This window comes from Lepidochelys olivacea (assembly GCF_965140295.1).
Source record: "Lepidochelys olivacea isolate rLepOli2 genome assembly, chromosome: 4".
NCBI classification, from domain to species: domain Eukaryota; kingdom Metazoa; phylum Chordata; order Testudines; family Cheloniidae; genus Lepidochelys; species Lepidochelys olivacea.
In genome coordinates this window covers 64,352,367-64,371,160 of record NC_140414.1, presented here as the reverse complement: position 1 = coordinate 64,371,160, position 18,794 = coordinate 64,352,367, and the positions used below count along the sequence as shown (strand labels likewise).

General features: G+C 42.8%; 1 protein-coding gene across 1 annotated transcript in view; it reads left to right on the top strand.

Moving 5' to 3' along the window:
• Window positions 1–18,794, top strand: part of LRBA (LPS responsive beige-like anchor protein) — a 560,210-nt gene that overhangs the window by 50,986 nt on the left and 490,430 nt on the right. The window contains exons 3-4 of the mRNA XM_084626698.1: window positions 17,961–18,192; window positions 18,341–18,441. Of these exons, the coding sequence (XP_084482824.1) occupies window positions 17,961–18,192; window positions 18,341–18,441 (333 nt within the window). The remainder of the gene's footprint in view (window positions 1–17,960; window positions 18,193–18,340; window positions 18,442–18,794) is intronic.

Sequence of the window (18,794 nt, the reverse complement as noted above, 5' to 3'; positions counted from 1 at the left end):
TTGTAGGCATGCAACTTCATGGACAAAATTTAAAAAAAAATTAAATCTAAAGCAAAGAATGATATCAGAGTCTACATTTATTGCTAAGGAGATTGTCCTTTCTTCGTTTTGTTTTGGTGGCATTAGGCTTTCCCTTTTAAGATGATACTTTCTTAGTGTTCCATCCTAGCAGTTTTTTTTAGGGACAGATATTTCAGTGAAAGGGTGGATGAGGAAAAAGATTGATTGTCGTCTGTTAATCTCACTTTTCAGAAGAAAAGAATATTCTAAGAAACACCACCTTGCATATTACCATTTTATGTTTGGCTACCGCCTTCTTTGGGATATCTGTTGTAACTTCATCCAGGGGATTACGTTTCATTTTGATTCGAGTGAGAGAGCAAGTGAGTAATGTTAAAACGTTCTTCTAAATTCTAGTGCTGGTTGCCACTCCAGAAGAAGCTTTTTCTTTGCAAATATAAATAAAAAAAATAAAATAACTTGCAATATTGGGAACCACATTATTTCCAGGATTATCTGGGTTTGTGTCTGAGTTTTGGAATTAAACCCGCTGATTAAGTTGCATAAAGCTTCAAAAAACGGTCAAGCCTCAGCAGATGCTGCTTTTGGCTGTGGAGATCTGCAGTCTGTTCAGATCAGTTAATTAACCTAATCTCTGCTGTCTTGTTCTTTATAGTACTTCTGTTAGAAGTCTATTTTAGTGGCAGTTATGGATACAGAAAATGAACATTTTGCTAGCTAATTGTTTGCTTATGTCAGGTTTTTATTTCAAACTCCTCTTATCTAACAGTTGTTGATTTCCTGATTTTAGAATCTGATAGAAAGATTTTAGTTGGACATAAGGGGGCAGACTGAAGAATCTCTCTCTTGTCTGTTGGTGGCATAAGAAGAGAGTAAAAGTTATAAAACTTTTTCATAATGTACATTATGTGATTCAGGGATTTTTGTATTCTGAGACCTGGTTTTATATCCTGATCAGTTTATAAGTGAAAATGAGTTTGGTTTCCGTTTAATCCCCATCAGTGCATATTACACATTGTGTAACTACCACACAATGTGGCACAACTGAGAAATGTCCCTCCCTCATAGTGAGACTCAGTACTGGAATTACAACTGGATTGGTAGAGCTGGGAAAATCTAAGTTCCATCTTCCTGAACTAGTCTATAGTCAGTGCTGTTTTGTCTTTATAGAGAAGGGTGTAGGATCATGAAGAAGAGCGCTAAAAACATCTGGCAACTCATCAGAAGAAACCAGTGGCAACATCTTATTTCAAGATATAACTTTTTAAGCTTAAGTGAAATTAAGATTTAACTGTTTTGATGGGATGAAAATGGGGGACAGGGAGTCACAGTGGAGAAATGGATTACTGAAATTCTCACTAACAATGTATTAGAAAATTTTTTACTTACTTACTTTTTAAGTGTGGATAATATAATTGGTGCTGTACAGTACACAGAAATCCATAATACTACGTCCCAAAGAGTTTACAATCTAGAAGACCGACAAGAGGCAAGATACACCGAGAGACTTGGAGGAATATATTTACCTTAAATAATATTTTACGAGTTGTCTTAGCCTAAAATTGGAATTCACAGCCAAATGTAACATATTAATATGTTACGTATAAGTACATCTATCCATATGGACAGAAGTTTGCATACATATAATTCAATATTAGTTACAATGTTGTCAGTGTTTGTATGTATAAAAATTATGGAATCATCTATAGCTACTCCATAGTTAGAAGAATTTTAGTTCTAAGTGTACATCTTCATAAGACAATTCTTAGAAAAATATTTACTAAGTTTTGCAGAGGAAAGACTTAAAATTTTTTTTTTTTAAATGTAAATGTGTCCTTTAAAAAAATTCATTTTGTTCATGTTTGTATGCACACATTTTGATAGAATAAAGATGGGCCATTTTAAAAAAAACAAACATGGAAAAGTTGGTGTTAACTCACCTTATTGTTAACTTATCGCTGCTTATTGTTCAGCAGAACTGGTAGGGTTGACTAGAAAAAAGGTGTGTTTTTCAATTTTAAAATTAGCTAACATATATTACTTAAGTGATATTTAAAAATGTGCTGGCACCTACTATAGCTAGGGTTAGAATCAGATAGCACATGTTTAAAGATCTTATCTGTGCTCCCTAGAGGGATTTAGTCACCTGAATATTAGGTTAGTGCAGCGGTCGGCAACCTTTCAAAGAAGAGCCATTTTTCGTTTTTGTCTTTGACCAATATATTTCAAGAGCTGCATCACACGCAAAGCTACTTGTAGAGTTAGAATTTATCAACTAATAGTAACTTTAATATGTTCAATTATTACTGCTCACCAATCCTTTTAATACGACTAGAATGTAGGTGCTTCAGCAAGGACTGTACTAGACTGCCCACAGCCTGGGTATGTAGCCATGGTGTTAAATCATGCTGGGTCCATGAAGCTGCATCTTCACTGATATCGTTAACCAGAGTAGCTAGATTAAAGCTAACAGAGCTGCAATCATGCTTCTGATAGCAATGTAGGCACACCCCCTGCGTTTGTACAGTACTTAGCACAACAGGGACCTGATCTCAGTTGGGGCCTACTGATGTTACAGATAAGTTTGGACCATCTGTCCTGCAAATACTTGCATTCCGATTTGGGTTGGTTAAAATGCATTTGCTACAGGGCCTGCAGTGACGTGACAGTCCCTCAAGTAAGGCTCTGAATAAGGCCAAGGGGTCACAGTAATGCGATGTCACTGTACAATATGTGTGCATATTGTGTATTGGGGGCTGAATGGTCTCTGCCCTTCTGAATCACAGGGTGCCAGGAGCACTGCGTACCTGAGAGGACACAATAACTACACCCGTGCTGTGGTGGATTATGTGTTTATGAGAGCCTCACCCTGCCTTTGTATCAGACTCTGAATCCCCTGGATGAAAACCTCCCACCTTTTCTGCTGGGTGCCAGTCTTCCTTGATTACAAAGCAGGGGATTGGGGTGCAGGATAGGGCGTGGGGTCTGGGAGGGAGTTTGGGTGCAGGAGGGGGTTCTGACCTGGGGCAGGGGGTTGGGGTGTTGGAAGGGGTGTGGGGTGCAGGCTCTGGCTAGGAGGTGCTTATCACAGGTGGCTTCTGACCAGCAGTGCAGCAGGGTTCAGCAGGCTGCCTGCCTGCCTGCCCTGGCTCCATGCCGTTCCTGGAAGCGGCTGGCTGCTGGCACGTCTCTGTGCGCCCCTGCTGAGGGGGAGGTGCTTGCGGGCGCGGGCAATGCACGGAGACTCACTGCTCTCCTCCCTCCTATGGGTGCGCAGAGACGTGCCAGCAGCCAGCCGCTTCCGGGAGCGGCGTGGAGCCAGGGCAGGCAGGCGACCTGCTGAGCCCTGCTGTGCTGCTGTCCGGGAGTCACCTGTGGTAAGCGCCTCCTGGCCAGAGCCTCCAACTCACACCCCCCTCAAAAAAAGACTGACCGCAAGGGGGCAGCCAAAGAGCCGCATGGGGCTCTGGAGCCACTGGTTGCCAACCCCTGGGTTAGTGCAATGCATGCCAGGGTGGGGCTACTCTTTGTTTGGGGAAACTAAAGAAACTGCAGATTGTCAACTTATTTTTGTAATGTGTTGCAAACCCCATCCTTTTAGTAGTTCTGTGGGGTGAAAAACCCAGGGGGAAGGAGAGACAGTCTTCTGAGGATTGGTATATGGGGCACCGAGTTTAAGAACTTGCAAAGCTAGAACCTGGGATTATGGGGGTTCTGAGCTGCTGACACCTCTGCATCGCCACTGGAGGCTTAGGTTTGGCTCTCACAGGAGAGTCCTATGAGGCTAAGCTCAGCAGGAGGTAGTGCCCAGTAGGGCTTGGGTGTCGGACTCTTATAGCCCACTGATCGGCCAGTACTAATACTTCAACAAGGAAGCCATCATGAGAAGCCGACTGAGCAACAACACAGACTGCCTGCTGGCTTCTGCTCCAGACCCTGTTTGTGATGGACCATAGACTTTGGCTTCTGACCCTGGTTTGTTCTTGACTTCACTATTCAATTGCTGTCTGTAACCTGGCACCAAACCTTGACTTCCTGGTATCCTGATCTGGCTTGTCTCCAATGGTACTATTGCCTGCTGCCTACAACTTAGTGCCTGACCCTGACTTCCCAGCATTTTGACCTGGCTTGCTCATGACCCCGCTACTCATTTCCCAATCGTAACTTAGCAGCTGACCAGGGCACACCAACCACCCATGGCCGGAACCTGGCATTGGAGGAATATCTGCGCTACAGAGACTGTACCATTATAGCGATATTTCCGTAACTATGCTGGCATAACCTCTTCATAGTACAGATGCAGCCTACGCTAACAGAAGGGGTTTTTCTATTGGTGTAGGATAACCACGTTGTCAAATGATGGTAGCTATGTAGATGGAAGCATTCTTCGGTCGACATAGCTGTGTTGGACAGGGGTGTGGATTTTTCAGACTCCTGACCAACACAGCTATGTCGACCTAACTTTTAAGGGTAAACCACACCTCAATCTTCTGTTCTAAGGATATGGCTGTTTATTTTTGTTAGCTGGTGAGTTTGTTTCTGGATTTGTCTTTGTGGGATTAAGTGGTCTTAATAAAACATCAGCATGCCTAGACCCTGAAATAATCTATTTATAAAAATATTCAAAATTGAAATGAAAATGTGTAAAATTTAGAGATATTACAGATAATACAATTCTGTAAAGTAGGGAGGTAAATAGTGGGGTAACTAAAATAGTAACATGGCATAGTGCTTTTCCTAGTGAGTTTAAATTCAGAGTAATGTAACTTGAACTGACTTTCTACTGGCTGTCATACAATGACAGATTTCTGATTTTTAAAATATGTCACAACTGTAAATCACTAGTTTGCCAAGATTGCACTAGCAAGCTATTAAAGAACATGGCAGTATTTACTGTAGATAAATGCAAATTTAAAAAGGTTCTCTGTATCATGGTTTAAATGATTTAGTGGCTTTCAATGTACATATATGAATCTGATGTAATGGATTTACGAAATTTCATCTCCTGTATGGAGGTACAAATTTGCATATTATTAGACCATATCCTGGAGTCATATCTTACTTGTATATATTTAAAAGGTGTCTCTGATTAAAATTTGCTGAAATAGATTTTTTTTTAAAATAAAAGCCATATTTAAGGCTATTATTGAAGAAATTGGAAAAGGTTTTTGGGGAACAAGGGCATAAATTTTATCTAGATTTAGACTTGTAACAAAATTTTATCCAACTTTTTAAAACTAGGATAGCATGTCTATTCATGGGTCACAGTTTCTGAGTGCAGTCTAAGTTAGCAATTTTGTTGCTGTGTTGTACAACAGACTAACAAGACAGGAAAGAATCATCTTTTTTGCCCATCTAGACGGGACACAGATGTATGCTTTCAGCTTCTGTAGTGGAAACCTAACACCACAAACTCAAGTCTTGGCATGTAAGTTGAGGAAAAACTGGTCGTAAAACCACAAATATGAGTATTGGCTTATACACTTAAACATTCTTATTGATCTGAAATCCTAAAGAATCTTGTTTCTTAGAAGCACAATTTTCTTCTTCCTTTTGATGAGTTGGAGGAGATGATATATTGTCACTTACAGTACACCTACATTGCAATGTAAGGTATAATCGTGGTGCAGTAAGCATACCTGTGTTACATTAGTCTAGCTCGTGTGGATAATAGCAGTGAAGATGGTGGGACGGACCCCCCCAAAAGGGTCTAATGACTCAAATATATAGCCCGGATCTTTGGTAGGCAGATACTTAGGTGGCTGGCCAATGCTGAAGCTTATGCTGCTGCATCTGGACAGCTGCTGTTACCTATGCAGGCTAGATTAAAGTAGATGGGTAGGTGGGTATACCTGCACTTCAATTACACCTTAAATTGTGGTGTAGGCATATGCTTAAGGCTCTCCCAGTGAGGGAAATCATGGCTTTGAATTCAGAATATAAAACTACCTGTGCAGAGATCCATACTATGTTCAAAAATTAAATGTAGTGCCATATTGGCCATCACAGGTCCAATGGTGACTGTCAGTAGGAGACTCAAACCCCCTCCCCCTGTCAATGCATGTCCCCAAACCTTTATTTTACCAAGACTCCAATGTGAGAGAGATCCCCATGTAGCAGCAGAGGAAATTTAAATGTGGGATTCACTTTTCATAACCTCTGTAAAGGTTTCTACATTATTTTTCTGATTCAGCACTTCTGATCACACTGTCAATAATAGTAAAATTGAATGGACAATACAAAAGTAGGTAGGTAAATGTAGGTGTGAAATGAGTGGGAGATGCCGCTCTTGCTACAACCTGCCGTAAGCTCACAACCCTATGTTATTTGTTAGGTAAATGACAGGAGCTTAACAGGGTGAAGGAAAGCAACAGAATAAGAGAGAGAAAAAGTTACTTTCCTCTTTCAGTTTTCATGTCTTTCTCTCTCATTTTAAACTTTCAGAAGAGAAGATGGAAAAAAATAGTTAAATTAGTATACTTCATTACATTCTGCTCACTGAATACTGAAGAGGGTTACAGTAGTGTAGAGCTAGACAGGGAGTATCAGCTCTGTTGCTTGCATCAGAGTCTGAAACTAAAACTTGCTGCTCTTGTTGGAGGAGATGCTGTCAGGAAGGATCAGTGGGTATAGTGCTCTGAAAGTACCTGTTTGCTATGATGATTACTACAGGCTAGGTCATAAAACTTTATCACCCTTGATTTCTTGCAGAAGGGTTTTTGGATTTAAAAACTGTGAAATGTACGGATAAGAACAAAAGCAGCACGATGGGAGGTAATATAAAGTCCACTATTAGTGTAAAACCAACATCTCTTCTGATGCTGTTTGGATAAACTGATAATTACTTGAGGACATGGATGAGTGTGCGCAAGCCTGAGATGATGGTAGGTCAAGGAGGAAGCAGTTGGAGGAGTTGGCAAAGGTATTATCAGCCCCCTGATTGCATCCCTCATTGGTCACCAGAATTTTCAACTTGGGGGGCCTTTAGGCCTCCAGCTGTGGTTAGATCATATTAAAACAGTACCTGCATCTTACCAGGTGTGCCTGGACAGAGAGTTGCAGCCTTTTCTTTTGGATGTGGGCCTTGCCACAGTTATCCATGCCTTCACCACTTCAAGTTGATACTGTTGCTCTACATTGGGATGTGCCTTAAAACCATTCAGAGACTGAAATTGTCATAAATGCATCAGACTGCTTATTGAGAGGGAGCACTTGACGCTGGTAATCCAGGAGGTGCACTGGCTGCCAGTTACTGTTTGGATAAAGTTAAGGGTTGGTCTTCACCTATAAAGCCAAAGCCATAAATGGTCTAGAAAGTGCTTATTTAAGGATACATCTACTCTGCAATTTGGAGTAATTTGCAGTTTGTGCAGACCTACCCGCACTATTCTTATTTTAACTAATTGCTGAATATAGAAGTGAGGATGCAGCGGTGCAGGCGTTGACACAAGCTAACAATGCAAGTACATACCTGGGTTGGGGGGGTTAGGTGGGCTTGTACAGCCATGTTGCTGCATCTTCACTGCTGTTTTAGTGAGCTAGCTAGACAAAAGCTTTTCTATATGAGCTGCCAATTATTCTCCTGGTTCCAGTGTAGAAGTAGCCTTGGGGTATGTCTATACTTGAGCTGGGGTGTAATTCCCAGAATGAGAAGTCATACTGATCCAGCTAGTTAGTTCTGTTAGCTAGCTAGTGCACTAAAGCTAGTGTAGCTGTAAAGGTGCAAGTTGTGGCACTGGCTAGCTGCTGAGTACATACCTGGCATCCTGGACAGGCAGTACGCAGGATGTGTGTTGCTACACTTACTCCTGGGGGGAATTCGGCGTCACTGTGCATGCACAGAATTTATGTTCCCCTCAGATTTCTTTGCTTCTCCGCAGAAAAATAACTTTCTGATGGGGAAGCCAAAGGAAGCCTCAAGAACGGTCATGTGACCCCCCCCCCGTATGTTTTGGGTACCCAGCGCAGCCAGTAGAGAGGTAAATCACTGTGGGACAGGAGGCAGGACTTGGGAAGACCCGGCTGGTGGCTCCTACCTGCGCCAGGCTCAGCTGCTAGTCCTGACTGGGCAGGGGAGGACGGGACTTCCTCTTCCCCTGCAGGGCATCCAGAGCTGTGTCAGACCCACCCCCAGATTTCTCTGCTGGCTATGGGAAGCTCTGCAAACGCTCCACCTCACCCCCCACCCCTGTGCTTCCTGCACCTGTCGCTCCTCAGCTGCCATGGGAGGGATCACTGTACAGGGAGCTTCTCCCCCATTTGCCCAACCCCCATGCATCCAGACTCTCCTGCCAAGCCTCATCCCCCTGCACTCAGAAACCCCTCCAATGAGCCCCACTCCCCCTGCACCACCCCGCTGAGCCACCTGGATCCCCACCATACCAAGCCCCAACCAGATGCACCTGGATCCCCATCACACTGAGCCCCACTCCCTCAGCATCTAGACCCCACCACTGAACCCCCCTGCCAAGCTCTATCTCCCCCCCCCACACCCAGACTTTCCTCCTGCTGAGCCCCAACTACTTTCACCTGGATCCCCCGGCAGAGTCCCATTGACGCATCCAGAACCCCCCCAACAAGTCCCTGTGCATCCAGATTCCCCCTCTCCTTGCATCCAGATCCCCCACTGAGCTGTTTGCACCCAGATTGGCCCACACAGAACCCTTTCAACCCACACCTGGATCCCTTCACATTAAGCCCCTCCACACTTGAATCTTGCCTTCCTGAGCCTGCCTGCCCACACCTGGCACAGAGGGGCAGGGCTCTGGGGTATTTCTGTGGCAGGCCCGGTCCTTGCACTGTGGCAGGATTGGGTGTAGCCTCACCGCTGAGTCTGTGTCCCAGGGGGAAGCTGCACAGTGATCTCCCACCTCTGTGCAGTCAGTGGCCTGTGCTCCCCAATGCCATGCTTGAGCCTCCACATTTATTTGACAAATACAGTTTGTAGAATTTTGTAGAATCTTAAAATATTGTGCACAGAATTTTTTTTGCACAGAATTTTTAATTTTTGCCACAGAATGCCCTCGGGAGTATACACTGTATTTTTAACACACCAGCTCCATCAAACTTCAAAGTTACAAAAACTTTAAAGTTACAAAAAAACAGGGATAAACCTCTCTCTTAGCACAGGGAAAATTCACAAGCTAAAAACAAAAGATAACCTAACGCGCCTTGCCTTATTTACTTACTCTTTTTGCAATATTGAGACTCATTTTAGGATGATTTTAGGAGAAGGAGTTTTCTGACCTGATGCTTCTTTGCTTCTCCAGAGAACACACAAAACAAAGAGCACAAACAAAGTCTCCCCCGCAGATTTGAAAGTATCTTCTTTCCCCAATGGTCCTTTTGGTCAGGTACCAACCAGGTTATTTGAGCTTCTTAACCCCTTACAGGTAAGGAGGAATTCTAGGCTACCCTTAGCTGTATGGTTATGACACGCCCCCCCCAAATCACAGATTGTGCTGGACAGCCTGTACCACACTGGCTGTGATTTCCTCCTGGAGCTATAGGAGAAAACAGAGTTAATAAGACACATACACCTCTAGATATACTACTGATTATATAAAATCTAACAATTTCCACATTTCAAGGACGATTTTAACCAGTTGATTCTGGGAAACTTGCATGGGAGAGTGCATCAGCCACCTTATTAGAAGCTCCTGAAATGTGTTGTATTTCAAAATCAAAATCTTGGAGAGCTAAACTCCACCAAGGTAGTTTTTTGTTATTGTCCTTAACAGTATGAAGCCACTTCAGAGCAGCATGGTCGGTTTGCAGGTGGAAACTCTGTCCCAAAATGTATGGGCGTAGCTTTTCCAGAGTGTACACAATGTCATAACATTCCTTTTCACTGATTGACCGGTGGCTTTCCCTCTCAGATAGTTTTTTGCTGAGAAACATGACAGCATGGAATTCTTGATCTGGTCCTTCCTGCATTAAAACTGCTCCCACACCACGCTCGGACGCATCTGTGGTTACTAGGAAAGGTTTGTCAAAGTCTGGGGCTCTTAGCACAGGGTCAGACATGAGCGTTGCTTTAAGCTGGTTAAAGGCATTCTGATATTCTTCAGTCTACTGAACTGCATTTGGCTGTTTATTTTTGGTTAGGTCTGTCAGTGTGGCGGCGGTTTGGCTGTAGTGCAGTACAAATCGTCTGTAATATCTGGCCAAGCCTAAGGATTGGACCTGTTTCTTTGACTTTGGGACAGGCCAGTTTTGGATAGCATTCACTTTGGCATGTAGGGGGTTGGTTGATCTTTGACCCACCTGGTGTTCAAGGTAAGTCACTCTGTTTAGGCCTATTTGACACTTTTAGCCTTAACAGTTAACCTCCCTTAGGCTTAACCTCCCTTAGGCGCTCGAAGACTTTTTGCAGATGCTCCAGGTGTTCTGCCCATGAATCCAAAAAGAGGGCCAAATCGTCAAGGTAGTCGACTGCAGATTCTCCCAATCCCACTAGGAGACGATCTACAAGTTTTTGGAAAGTGACGGGTGCATTTCACAGCCCGAAAGGGAGCACATTGAATTCATACAGTCCATACCTTTCCTTGGCGGATTCATCCAGTGGTACTTGCCAGTACCCCTTGGTTAAGTCTAAGGTAGAGATGAACTGGGCATGTCCCAGTTTCTCCAATAGCTCCATCTGTGTGTGGCATTGGATAGTTGTCTGGGTGAGTTACAGCATTTAGCTTACGGTAGTCCACGCAAAAGCGTATCTCCCCATCTGGTTTGGGAATTAGAACCATTGGAGATGCCCATGCACTGTTAGAGGGGCGGATTACACCCATCTGTAGCATGTCCTGGATCTCCCGTTCTATAGCAGTTTTGGCTTGAGGAGACACCCGGTAAGGTTGGGCTCTAATTGGGTGAGCATTACCTGTGTCAATGGAGTGGTATGCCCGTTCGGTCCATCCTGGGGTGGCTGAGAACATCGGTGTGAAGCTAGTGCACGCTCTTTGATCTGCTGTCGCTGCATACGTCCGAGGGTCATTGGGAGGTTCACCTCTTCCACGCCAGTCACTTTTTCCTTCTGAGTAGAGACCTTCAGTCCACTCAGCGTCATCTCCTCCCTGGACTGAAACTGACAAACCTTTAATTCTCTGGAATAAAAGGGCTTTAGAGAATTAACATGGTACACCTTAGGCTTTAGGTTTGAGATGGGGGGTGCTATGAGACAGTTAACAGCTCCCAGGCACTCTTGGACTGTGAATGGCCCTTCCCATGATGTTTCCATCTTATGGGCCTGGAGCGCCTTCAAGACCATGACCTGGTTCCCTAATTTGAAGGAATGCTCTCTGGCATGTTTATCACACCAGGCTTTTTGCTCTTCCTGAGCATCTTTTAGGTTTTCTCTAGGAAGAGCTAAAGAGGTTCGGAGGGTATTTTGTTGTTTACAAAGTCCAGAATGTTAATTACCGGAGAAGGTGTAAAACCCTCCCACTGTTGTTTCAACAACTATAATGGTCCCTTAACGTCGCGGCCATACACAAGTTCAAATGGTGAAAACCCTAAACTGGGCTGTGGTACAGCTCTGTAGGAAAAGAGCAACTGCTGCCACACTAGGTCCCAATCACTGGGGTGCTCATTTATGAATTTATGTATCATGGCCCCCAAAGTTCCATTAAACTTCTCCACCAGGCCATTTGTTTGATGGTGGTAAGGGGTGGCAACCAAGTGGTTCACCCCATGAGCTTCCCAAAGGCTTTTCATGGTTCCTACCAGGAAATTAATTCCCGAATCCGTAAGGATGTCAGAGGGCCAACCTACCCTGGCAAAAATGTCTGTTAAGGCCTGGCACACACTTTTAGCTCTGGTGTTGCTTAGAGCTACTGCTTCGGCCATCGGGTGGCAAAATCCATGAAAGGCAGGATGTATTTTTTGGAAAAGGATCCAGAATATCCACAGCTACTCACCGAAATGGAACCTCAATGATGGGGAGTGGCTGTAGAGAGTCTTTGACCTGGTCTTAGAGTTTTCCCACTCTTCGGCACACCTCACAGGACCAGACATAGATAGAAATGTCCTTGCCCATTCCCTTCCAGTGGAAGGACTTCCCCAAACAGTCTTTGATCCTGTTCACTCCAGCATAGCCACTAGGATGATCGTGGGCTAAATTCAAGAGCTTGACCCAGTACTTAGTTGGAACTACCAACCGTCTCTGAGGATGCCAGTTTTCCTGGTGCCCACCAGAAAGAGTTTCCTTGTAGAAAGAGGACTTTTATACAACAAACCGGGATCGATTAGAAGAGCGGAGAGGCAGTGGGTTGCTCCATGCCGCCGTCCAAGCTCTTTGGAGGCTTTCATCTGCTTCCTGTTCGGTCTGGAACTGTTCTGTTGATGCTGGAGACATCAGTTCCCCATTGGATTGTGGACTTGGGCTTGGTCCCTCTGGAAGCGATGTAGGGGATGGGGCTGTTTCCATTGACTGTGAACCGCTCTCCGCTGGTGCACTATGGAGTATTTCAGGCTCTGGCTGAGCCTCTTGTGTAGGGTCATCTGCTGCTGCCAGTGCAGGCTCGGTGGTGCCCTCTTGTATCGGAGATGTAGATGGGGTTGCAAGTGCTGGATTCAGTGCTGGCAATGGCTCTGGTGTTGGTTGCTCTGCCAGTTCCAGTTCTGGGCCTGGCTCTGGCTTGGTCTCTGCAACTGGATCCACTACTGCTGTTCACCACCTCAGTCTGGGTCTCTGGTAACACAGACGGGGCCCTGGTAGAAGGCTCAGGAACAGGGATAGGTATGAAAGCTTGCTTAGCCTGGCTGCGGGTGACCATTCCCACCCTGTTGGCTAGCTTCACATGGTTGGCTATGTCTTCCCGCAGCAGCATGGGAATGGGATAATCATCATAGACTGCAAAAGTCCACATTCCTGACCAGCCCTGGTACTGGACAGGCAACTTGGCTGTAGGCAAGTCAAAAGAGTTTGACTTGAAGGGTTGAATTGTCACTTGAACGTCCGGGTTGATTAAGTTGGGGTCCACTAAGGATTGGTGGATAGCTGACACTTTTGTGCTCTAGTGTCCCTCCATGCGATAACCTTTTTCCCACCCACATTCACAGTTTCCCTTCGCTCTGAGGGTATTTGGGAGGCATCTGGGCATGAGGTCCTTTGGTGTGACCCTGGTGCAATGAACTGTAATCTATTGGGTTTTTGGGGGCAGTTGGCCTTTACATGCCCCAGCTGACTGGTCACTGGGGTGGGGTGGTTTGCTGGAGAATGGTGTGGTGGGGCGATAAGGTGTCTTGGGTTTTCCTTGGGGTGTAGCTGAGGCCTTGGGCTGCCTCCGGTGGTAGGGTGTGGTCTCGGGGTGTCCCTTCTGGTATCCTCTCCAACTGCGACCAGGGTTGTTCCTCTCTGCTACCTCCGCCCGTTTTGTTCTGATTTGCTCCGCCTGGTCATATTGATCAGCATAAGAAGCAAGACTTTCTGCTGAGTCCATTTTCTTATCCCATAAACAATGTTTTACATCATCATTGGTCATAGTCAGGAACTGCTCCTGGAAAACCAAATCACACATTCCTTTAAAGCTAGTTACATCCCTGCCTTTGACCCATTTATCTAACATAAGTTTACATAACTGGTTTACATAAGCCACATTACTTAGTCCAGCCCCTCTCTTAAGGGCTCTAAATTTTACTATGTAAGTTTCAGGTGTAATTTGAAATTGTTTCAAAACCAAATCCTTAAATTTACCATAGTTAGAAGCATCCTCAATAGGCATCTTGTTGAATATGTCCAGAGCTCTTCCAGTCAATTTTGCTACCAATGTGGTCGTCATGTCATCGTCAGGAATTGCATGAAGGGTGCACAGTCTCTCAAAGGTGAGAAAATATTCAGCATTATCACTGGATTCATCATACTGTGGACAAAGTTGCTCCCATTTGTGGATTTTTGGGGAAATGGAGTCAGCAGCTGAAGGGTTTTGTCTCTTCAACTCCATAACAGCCAGGACGGACATGCTTCCTCTCTCTTTCCTTCTCCTCCTGAGCATGCTGCTGGGCCTCCATAGCTCTCTCATGGGCAGCCTCTTCTCTGGGTGTTTTTGCCTCCACGGCTCTCTTGTGGGCAGCCTCTTCTGCATCCCTAGCAGCTTTTTCTTTGGCTGCTTGTGCGGTCCAGTGGTCCCAAGTGGTCCCTTTCCCGAATCTTTGTCTAACTCACTTGGTGGTGGCAGCAGTACCCATCCAAGGACAAGGAAGGATTTGTGCCTTGGGGAAGTTTTTAACCTAAGATGGTAGAAACAAGCTGGGGGCGGGTCTTTCATGTGGGTCCTCACATCTGTACCCTAGAGTTCAGAGTGGGGAGGGAACCCTGACATGGTCTCAGACTTAATTTAGTTACTTTTGCTACACCGTGCATGGAAAGTAGCTCCCCATTTACCTGAAGTTTCTTAAATGTTTTCATTAGTGGCATATACAGCTGCCCTGTAATTATGATTCCAGGTCCTTAAATCTTGATCTTCTAGTAGGGCAGAGTTTGGTAGCTACTGTATATAATTAGGAGGTAGCTCTGAATGTGTTAAGTCTGAAAATGACTATATCTAAGGGCAGTAGCTGCACCAAATAAACAAGCCCCAGCAGCTCTTCCTATATCTTGTGAATCCTCCTTCCATCTTAAGTCAGATGGAAAATTCCTAGCAGTCATTTCATTCCCATCTTTAAATTTGTTTTATTGTCTCTGCATTTCTAGGCTTTGCTAATGCAGGGAAACCTTAATATGCACAGTTCACTCCTAATCTGCTGAGTTCTAGAAAGGTTAGGAAAGAGAGAAACATACTTAGGGCTTGACTGTTTGTGTTGGCTTGGAATTGAAGAGTGTATACGTTCTACCTAGTCTCAGAGTACCAAATGCAGAAATTCCGTGTGCTTACTGAAGAGCTCCAGCTATTGATGTTATGACTTTTTTTCTGAAAGTAAATATAACTGGCAGATGTTAAAGACATAATGTAAAATTTGTGAAGATGTATTAGAATACTTAGAACACTATGCTTTAAAATCATTGCTGTATGCTTATACATTATACTACACCCTATAGAAAGAAAATGTTATGCCACCCTGTGGGTTGCTATAAAGAATGTTTATGAAGTTCAGCCTAAGACTTAAAATACGTTGAATTGGAGAGTTTTGAAAAATGTACTGTATGACACAGGAGACCAAATCATGCTAAAGTGCAGGGAAAGACTATACATCAGTTCAAAGGCTACATTATTCAAAAAAATACAACCATAAAAAAGTAATAAGATTACATTCTCACACTTCATGGCTAGTAAGGTGCATTAAGCTGCTCAGATATTCATAACTTACTGTGACATTTGGGAAGATTACATTTTGCTGTGCACAGCCATTACTGCAGCTCAGATAATAACTAGCCAGTACATGGGCCTGGATTATGATCCCTGTCGTCGGAAACAAATTTGTGTTTTGAAGGTTGATCAGTTCCAAATCACTATTAGAAAGGGTTAATATGACATACTGTAGAGTGTGTGTGCTTATGTGTATCTAATGAGTATGCATGCATAGAGTACATCAAATATAGTCCACTTTGTGTATACTGCTTTTTCTGTCAATTTTTTTGTCAAAAGGTATTACTTAAAACAGAAATGTTTAAAACATAGTGACTGCACTAGATATATACTTTTAATGTAACACCTGCTGAAATATTTGTTTTCGCTGGTTAGATTGGAAAATTAATTTGATAGCTTCCTGGATGGGTGATTACTGTTAATGATGTGTGTAGCCAGAAATGAAGGGTTGATGGTAAAAATGATAGGGTGAAGGTGGGGTCATCTTATTTACAACTAAATGTTGACCTGTACAGTTCTGATGTGATAGCTCTTGATTGGTTAGTTAAACTATATACCTAATTAAATTAAAAAGTATGGTGTGACTCTTAGCTGACAGCAAACGTATAGCCATTGTATTTGCACCACGAATTACTTTTACTTTCTTAGTCAAGTTTCATTTGCAAGACTGTCCTTTTGAGGAAGGCCTCAATCAGTCTATTAGGGTGGGTGATATGCTTGCATTCAATGTAAAATAAATAGTAATTTGAGAGTTGCTTTCTTGTTTTTGATCCAGTTGTCTTCAGGCTTTTTTTTCTCTGAGTTTTTTTAAAAATGCATTTTGTGATGTTACTACTTTAGCCCATTCCACCCAAGGATCTCAAAGCACTTGGCAACCACTAATGGATTAAGATAGACATGAACCTCATTTTGCAGAAGGGGGAAACTGAGGGATAGAAACTGAGTTACTTGATAAAGATGAGAGAAAGTTGGTGGCAAAGCTGGGAATAGAATTCATATCTCTTGACTCGCAATCCTGTGACTTTACTAGATAATACTCTTCGATGTTCCTTTAATTACTTAAATTATTGCAATTCAGAAAAAGTGAAAATGGAAGGGAAATATACATTTTTTTAAATGGTCATTCAGAAACTCTCCATTTCTTAGTACAACCTCAATCACCTCTGCTAACTTTCTCAATTTCTTATGGTATTTGACATCACTGCTTTATGTTCAGAATGTTGAAAGGTGCAGCTTCCAACCTGGAAACAAAATTTAGGACCTTTTGGATATTCTACAGTGATTTGAGTGTTTGACTTACAATATTTAAGGGCAACAATTCTGTTCTGTTGGACATACTTGATCTAGTGAATGGAGCTGTAGGGGCTTATGGGATGGCAAGAGAGAATAAGTATTTTAGGGGGTGACTTCTGTCACAGTATAACTTTAGGAAGGAAATCAACTGAATTTCTAATTGGATACTGTTAAGCTGTCATTCTAAGTGACTGATCAAACCTGTCCAAATAATATAATTCACTTGTTTAGTTAGTTTTGAAAATATCCACATGTAACTCTTCAGATTTACTCACTCCCCTTCCCCAAACATATCAAGATATTTGACTTTCTCATATGTGACCCAAATTGAAATCGAGACATTATTTTCTTAGGAAGGTAGATGAGGGGAGGAGGAAGGAAGGGGAAAAGTGCCTTGTGACATCCACCTAAATACCTGAAAGATCTAAAGAAACAGAATTCACCAAAAATTTTTTTTTTTCGTTTTTAGAAAATCTTTCTGTAAATGGAAGGAAATGTAACACAAACTTGAATTTACATCTAAGATGTCACAGTACTGTATTCATATTCATCTAACTTGCAGAAAAGTCTTGAAATATGAGGGCCTGGTGAGACTGGTAGGTTAGTATGTTAATCTCAAGAGAATTAAGTTCTAGTTCAGGTCACAAGTGAAGATGAGGTTTGATTTCTTTGTAGCTGTTGCCTTGTGCACATCAGAAACCACCTAATGTGGTATACTCACCAGTTTCTGTTCAAGCAAAGTCCATGACAGAAAGTTCTGAAGTGTTGCTTTTCTGGATTTAAGTGCATTAGCAGATCTGTAGGAGGAGACATAATCGTTAATGTTGGGCTCCAACCAGTGCTACTGTTCCTTCACTTTTTAAATGATCATTAACATTCACTCAGATACAACTGTTTTGTGCTATAATTTGAACAAATAACCTCCCCAACCTCATACCTTTACTTACGAAGTAAAATTGCAGTTGATGCTTCAATCCACTTTTCATCTAATATACCCGAAGTGCAGCTAAACGTTTGTAAAGAGGAACACTTCGGTGAGGTAGGTCAGCTCTTCACAGCAGCTGTTCTCTTATCTATTTGGGAAGTGCTTTTACAGATGGGCAAACTGAAACACAGAAATGTCAAGTGTCTTCATCAAAGTTACACAGTGAATCCATAACAGAAGTAGCAATTGGATTCACGGTTTGCCACCATCTAATTCCTCTTCCCTAATCTAATCTAAATCCAGCCCCACAACCTCTGTAATTGTTTCAGCACACATCCTTGGGAACGTGCACAGCAAGACCTAAATGTAGAATGATATTTGGAAATGATTGTTACTAATGCTTTGCCTTTTTTTCCTTAAAGCTTGTAGGGGGCCATTTTGATCTGGAAATGAACTTTATTATCCAAGAAGGAGAGAGTATTATCTGCATGGTAGACTTGTTGGATAAATGTGACATCACTTGCCAGGCTGAGGTGTGGAGCATGTTTACAGCAATCCTGAAGAAGAGTATACGGAATCTACAAGTCTGCACAGAAGTAGGGCTTGTTGAACAAGTGCTACAGAGAATTGATAAAACTGACAATATGATTGCAGGTATGACTTTAGATGGCAATACATTTATTTGAGCTAAATATGACTGTCTTTATATAAAACCTTAACACAGCACTTTTATTGACAAAATAAAAGAATAAGCATTATGTACAGAGCTGCATGTATATCATTTTAATATTTTTTCCTTCAGATCTCTTAGTTGATATGTTGGGAGTGCTGGCTAGCTATAATTTGACGGTCCGGGAGCTAAAATTGTTCTTCAGCAAACTCCAAGGAGAAAAAGGAAAATGGGTAAACAACTTTGTTGTCTTAATGTTGGTTATACTGTCTCCTAATCTTTCCAAACAAAAAGGGCTATTTTAGAAACATTTTTAATAACCATATGTGAAAGCTATCAAAGATGTAGGGATCCCCGCAGTAGTATTATCAATAGATGTCTTCTTGCATATTAGTAATAAAATAGATGGTGTAGAAGTGTGAGTAAGTTACCTATTAGATTTACGTTTGGTCGCTCTAGAAATACTGATACTTAGTGCCTCCGGTTTCCCCCTGACAAACAGGTCGCACTTGTCTTCTTTATATACCCGGAAATAATTTGATGATAGTAGGTACCTGTTTTTCTTTTTATAACTCCAGTTACATTT